This window comes from Pungitius pungitius, chromosome 6, assembly GCF_949316345.1.
Source record: "Pungitius pungitius chromosome 6, fPunPun2.1, whole genome shotgun sequence".
NCBI classification, from domain to species: domain Eukaryota; kingdom Metazoa; phylum Chordata; class Actinopteri; order Perciformes; family Gasterosteidae; genus Pungitius; species Pungitius pungitius.
In genome coordinates this window covers 3,764,833-3,770,834 of record NC_084905.1, presented here as the reverse complement: position 1 = coordinate 3,770,834, position 6,002 = coordinate 3,764,833, and the positions used below count along the sequence as shown (strand labels likewise).

The 6,002-nt window shown below is 41.3% G+C and overlaps 1 protein-coding gene across 1 annotated transcript; it reads right to left on the bottom strand.

Moving 5' to 3' along the window:
• Window positions 1-1,452: 1,452 nt before the first annotated feature.
• Window positions 1,453-3,928, bottom strand: LOC119196172 (intestine-specific homeobox-like). The gene is made up of 5 exons (XM_037451669.2): window positions 3,585-3,928; window positions 3,429-3,485; window positions 3,184-3,332; window positions 2,476-2,589; window positions 1,453-2,163 (listed from the first exon to the last, which is right to left on the bottom strand). The coding sequence occupies exons 1-5, from the start codon at window positions 3,802-3,804 to the stop codon at window positions 2,005-2,007; spliced, it is 699 nt and encodes a 232-aa protein (XP_037307566.2). The 5' UTR covers window positions 3,805-3,928; the 3' UTR covers window positions 1,453-2,004.
• Between the last annotated feature and the right edge of the window lie 2,074 nt (window positions 3,929-6,002).

Sequence of the window (6,002 nt, the reverse complement as noted above, 5' to 3'; positions counted from 1 at the left end):
CCCTCTCTCTCTATCTATCTCTCTCTCCCTCCCTCTCTCTCCTGCCTGTGTCTCTGTCTCTCTCTGTGTCTGTCTGTCCTCCTGTCGGTGTGCGCCTCGCCCCGGTCTCTCCGTCGCCTCGGACAGAGAGCCACGGAGGCGGGCGGAGGCTGAGAGATGCTGAATGCCCCCCCCACCTCCCTTTCCCTCTTCTGGGAGTCAAATTAAATAAAAATAATATTCTGCGCGTAAATGAAGGAAACAATAACACACAAGGAAGCAGTGGCGCGACGTGGAATCGGGTCTCGTGAGGGACACCAGCAAGACGGAGAGCAGCGTGTTTTTCTTCCTTCTTTGAGAAAGTGCGCCACCTTTCATCCGCTGCGGGACATGACACGCACGTGCCTTTTATAGTAAGAAACTAGCATTATATGCGCGAGAGAAATATAGCTTCACATGCTAGTTAGCACACTTACCAACATGCTGCACTGGTTACGGCCGAAACCATTTGATAAAACATGAATTATAATAATTCCTCAATGGAAAGTAGTTTTGCGGTTTTAATGTGGTATATATTTTATCTCATCTTTCGTTTTCCTAATTGCAAATACTACTATTGTATTTATCAAGCATTACGTTTACGGAGTCTTTAAATGTATTACTGAGATAAACAGACATAACAATGACTAAATATCTAAATTAATAATTTAAAATACTATACTTTACATTATAAAGCACTTTCCATAACCAGTTACAAACTTAAAATATAACATTTACAAAAGATAATAAGCAGAAAAGTAATGATAACTATGATAACAACAGATGCTAAAGTTTTTAATATGTGTTTGCTTCCCTGATAGCAACAGCTGTGTATCATTATTTTAGTGATATCAGATGGGTTATGTGTGGCTCCTGAATGTATAGTCAACCTTCCTTGGAAAAAGATTGTTGCTTCAGATGTTCAAGGACATTGTAATATCTTCCAGATAAATATCCCATCTAGCAGTTTGTGTGGCCTTCTAAACTGTTTGTACACGCTGGTTTGTAATCGCAGCATCACAAGTTTCTGCTTAAACCGTAGCCCCTGCAGCCAGGAGCACAGTCCATTTTACAGCAGACACACACAATAAAAGCAGATACCGGGGGGGGGGGGGACGAGTTGAACCGCTCTTGTGCAGCTTAATCACTTACTGTCCAGTGAGTTATGGAACTGATAGTGAAGGCGATGCCGCGTTATCGCTCCTATAATTGATGATTATTTGAAGGAATGCGTATCTAACACTTCTCAGAAAGAAGGGGACATGAGTCCCGTCATGGTTGGACCCTTTTAACAGAACAATACCACTGTGACAAGAAGTGGGTCCATGTGGTGTTACATCATAATGGTGGGGATACAGTTGATGTGTGTGTTTTGCTCAATAAATAAAGATTAATAATATTAACATGTATTTGTACTTTTTGTGATCCGTCACGATTATGTACACACATTTATAACACCGACACATATAAGTTGTCTATAGCTTCAGCTGATATTCCACTTTGATTCCCCACTTGAATTTCCACAAACTGACCTCCCAGTAACACGGATTTACAGCCCAAATTAAGATAAGCACAGGTTGTCAGAAAGTCAAACAGATAAAAAGTTCATGGCAGAACCTTATCTTATCTCTGACAAGGAAGTGTGGTGTCATGACAATATCAAAATGCTTTTTCCCCACAAAAACACAGCTCTCTACTAAGAACTGTACCAGGTTTCCTCAAACTGTGACTCAATTCGGGTGTATCCGCACAGACTTATCCCAAAGTCCTTTATTGAGAATAACCCACTGCTGTCAGTGGGCATTAAAAGTCACATTAATTGTGTTAAAAACCAAAAAAGTTCAGTTGTTAACATTAACATACAGTTGTTCATGTTGTCAACACAGTTCATGCAAGACATTTGTGAGTCGATCAGCCGGAATACAAACGACTTGATGTAATTATACACAGTGGTGTCATCATTTCTAAGAAGACTAGTAAAAGTCGCTATCTGTCTGTCTGCGGCGGGTAAAGATACAGAGTCCTGTGATCCGGGGAATGTGTGTTGGTCGGCGCGCCGGGTGCTCCTGTCGCCCTGAGGAAGGGCCTCGATTGAAGGGGTTGGGGTGAGCCGCCCGGCAGCCAGGACGCCGCCTTCTGCAAGAGCTGCGCCGGAAAATACGGATGAGAAGTCACGACAACTGGGGAACACCTTATTTATTCACTGATGATCATCTGATGATGTTCACTTTTCTTCAGTTGGCATGTGATTGTGTACATTACTGGTTGTGGTGCTGATTGTTGATACATATGCATACATAGCTCCTTCTAAAATGATTTGTGATATAGTTTACATTTTCAGCACTTACAGTACGTGGACCATGCTCCATGGAACTATCATGCAGATGTATATGAGGTGCATTTGAATCAATCGTTATGTCCAATGCACTATTTAGAATAGCAGTAGTCCTGTGTTACCTCATAATAAAGCAGGGGACGACTGGCTGGCGCCATGTGCCGTCTGCTCATCAGTTCTATATCCTTCAACGTTTCGGCCTTCCTCCATTTGGCTCTGCGGTTCTGGAACCAAATCTGAAACACGCGTGGAACACGTTTAATTACACAACTCATACATGTACAAGTATCAGATAAAAAAAAATACCCACAGGCTTTTGTTATCACTCTGTCCTCTGAGGACAAATCAAATAATCATCAGGGGCGGATCAATGTTCTGGTCAGCCCCGTTATCCTGTTAAGTGTCATTTATCGTTATTGAGGGGCCTAAGCAGCTGACTAAAGACCTCGTCCCATTGACGACTATTTTGTTTATCAGCCTGCTTTCTGAACATTCACAAAACTGTTATAGCCAATAAATACCCAATATCCATTGTAAATTACAGTTTACAAGTGAAAAAACAAGTGAATAACCGTCGCTGGTTGTTGATTTGACACAAACTTAATCATAAAATGAATAAAATGAGGATCCTGGTTCGACCAGGAAAGCTAAATTGCACAACAGTATAATCTCACATTATTAAACCCTGCCTCACTTTAATATCCTGATAAGTAATGTCATATTTAATACAGCCAAAAGGATTCCTTTATTAAATCATCGTGAACACCATCTTCTCTAAAGACTGGTGGATAACATGAAGAGCCAAACAGTTCCACCAGTGAAGCGCTGACCTGTATCCGGCCCTCGGAGAGGTGCAGGCGAGAGGCCAACTGGTCCTTGCTGCTGACTTCTGGGTAGTGCGTGTGCTCGAAGACTTTCTCCAGCTCCTGCACCTGGAAGGGCGTGAAAGTGACCCTGGTTTGCCTTTTCTTCCTCTGACCTGTAAACACATTGACGCCATTGCTTTGTCATCAGTATCATTATAATATTTTGTCATGTTTCTTTTTACTCCTATTTCAGATGTGATAAGACTCACATAAGCTTCCCGTGGTCACTTTCGGAGGCTCTTCGAGTTGTCTGATTTGTGCGGTTTCTATTGGCAAGAAGAAATGCAATCTTTTGTTTTGTTATCGCACTTTAATGACAATTTATCAAGTCCTTTCGGGAGCATGAAAAGAAAAGAGTAACGTACCTACTCGCGTGAGCTGGTTGGATATTGTGGTGTTCTCTGTGATGACGGACCAGTCACGATGAACCCGTTTCTCTTTTCTGACGTACGTGGGCCTCCTTAGAATTTCTTCGATCGAATGGGACAATCTCTTGTGTGGCTGGGATTCCATTTCTAGATCCACGGGAGACTCGTTCTCCACGTCTCCTCTAGTCCCCATTTCCCGAAGCGTATCTCCCGTCATCAGCACCTCGCCAGTGTTCAGGAGCTTAGAATATCCTCCAATGACCAGGTCCCAGGCTCAGACTTCACCCTCTACTCCGCTCTGGAATATTTCTTACACTTTCTGCAAGGTGAGAACAGTTTGGTTGCCCCCCCCACCTCTGTCATCCTGTGTTTGACCTGCATCACATGGTCATTATCAGGGAGGAGCCACTGGCAGAATGTGTAATTGCCTCACCTCTAGGGTTTTTTCCCTCCTTTCAGCGTCTAGCAGGAGCGTTTGATTTGAGGCGTGCTCATTGTAAATGTTTACACTTGATAATATTATCTGCCTTTATCACACACACACACACACACACACACACACACACACACACACACACACACACACACGCACACACACACACACACACAGGTACGCACACACAAAATATCTCAAATGACTGAGTTGTTTCTTTATTTTGACCAGTTTAAAAAACTTTTAGACAGAACATCTGTGGGGGCATAGAGTTTGATTAACACCTGGATAAAATTCAACTTTAAAAAACGATTTAAACTGCTTCTCTATCTTATCACCAGAGTTATTGGTATCCTAAACGTTATCACCTTGGCCTTTGCATGCCCTCCTGCACTTTAGTTCACCTTTCATTCGCACTGGGAACAGGCTTCAGGGAGTCCTTGTGCTGCGTGGGGGACAGTGTCTCCATCCAGTGGTGTTGGCTCCATGGTGCATTCATCTGTGATCATCTAAAAACATTAGGAGGGTCTCTGTCGTGTCACCTCAAGGATAAGATGATTTAAGTAGACTCTTTTCAAGACATGAAGACATTTCATTCAAGCTAAAAAAAATGTTCCTAATTTGGCAGAGCTCCAGGTGAAACATATAAGAATATAATTAAAATATTTGATTTTGATCCACACAATGCACATGCAGATATCGGAGCCTAAAAACAACAGATATTCACTCTTACCATGTGGAATGGTGCTGTTCTCTACTTGTCTGGTTTCTCATGAGTCACTAAATGTGACCCAGATGTGTCTCTTGTGGTCTGCATGCAAACTAAGTGCTGTCACACTACAGTGGTTTAAATATGGAAATGGATGCATTCTCTGGAAGATTTGCATGGCCACGAGATGCAATGAGACACAGAATCAGGATAAACCACACTTTGAGAAACAAAACTTTTGGATTCGGGCAATTTTCCTCCAGTTAGGATGAATAGCTTTATTTAGTTGCTGCTGTTTCAGTGGTGCAGTTTTGTTTCAATCACTGCATTTGTCTTAACTCGTCTCGTTTTAACACAGGTTAATCATTCAAATAGCAATGATTTTCTTCCTGCTGTCCATGAGTCATTCAACATATTTTTATGTATACACAAGACAAAACAGTCTATTTTTCAGAATAAAGGTCTTGTAAAAAGTGTGATCAAAAGCAACCAGAGTATCCTCCTACAACATGGCTCTGAAAAGATTCTGGTAATTATAATATTAAAAAATTCTATTGCAAAGGAAAAGTACAAATCTTCCTAAAAAAAGGACAAGATTGTATTTTCTTACAAAAATGTGAAAGTATCAATGCTTTATTGGGATGATATTGTTTTTCATCAACAAAAAATATTAAAAGAGTCTCCCAGCCTTAACAATATTTAAGGAAATGCTCACAGAAAGGAGCTAAAAACTAATTTTGAGAAAGAGAAAATGCCTTTTCTCTGAGTTCACATTAGGACCTCTAAAGGAAAAAAATATTCATCACCTGCTTACACGTGTAACACATTATTTCCTTTCCACCCACTAATTGATTGCACGTTGACCTTATCCCAATTTGATTACGCAGTGGTCTCACAGACACACATTTAAAAAGTACACCGTCTCTGAGCTTTCATGTGGTCATGTGACTCTGAGCTACAGCTCGATGCAAACACTCAGATGTGACTGTTGTGAGTAAAAAAAAAAAGGTTGCGCTTCAACCCAGATCGGGTGAAAGAAACAAGGGACGTTTCTCCTTCTTTCCCCACGGCAAAGGCTATGTTGAGTGACTGGTGACATGATTCATGTTTACACATATAGTATTGAAAAGCTGTAATGACCAGCACACAACAAGGCTTTGCAGCTTTTAACTCATAGTTCAACTACCGGTTGTGGGTTTAAAAAACATTCATGGCACAACATACACATGCATAACAGTATTCTGGCTTGATTTTATCTTTAAAACCTCCGTCT

Coding starts and splice junctions, on each gene's coding strand:
- LOC119196172 (XM_037451669.2), bottom strand. CDS start 3,804: ATGACGGGAGATACGCTTCGGGAAATGGGGACTAGAGGAGACGTGGAG. Junction 3,486..3,584: donor CAACCAGCTCACGCGAGTAG/GTACGTTACTCT, acceptor TCTTGCCAATAG/AAACCGCACAAATCAGACAA. Junction 2,164..2,475: donor GTCCCCTGCTTTATTATGAG/GTAACACAGGAC, acceptor TTTCCGGCGCAG/CTCTTGCAGAAGGCGGCGTC.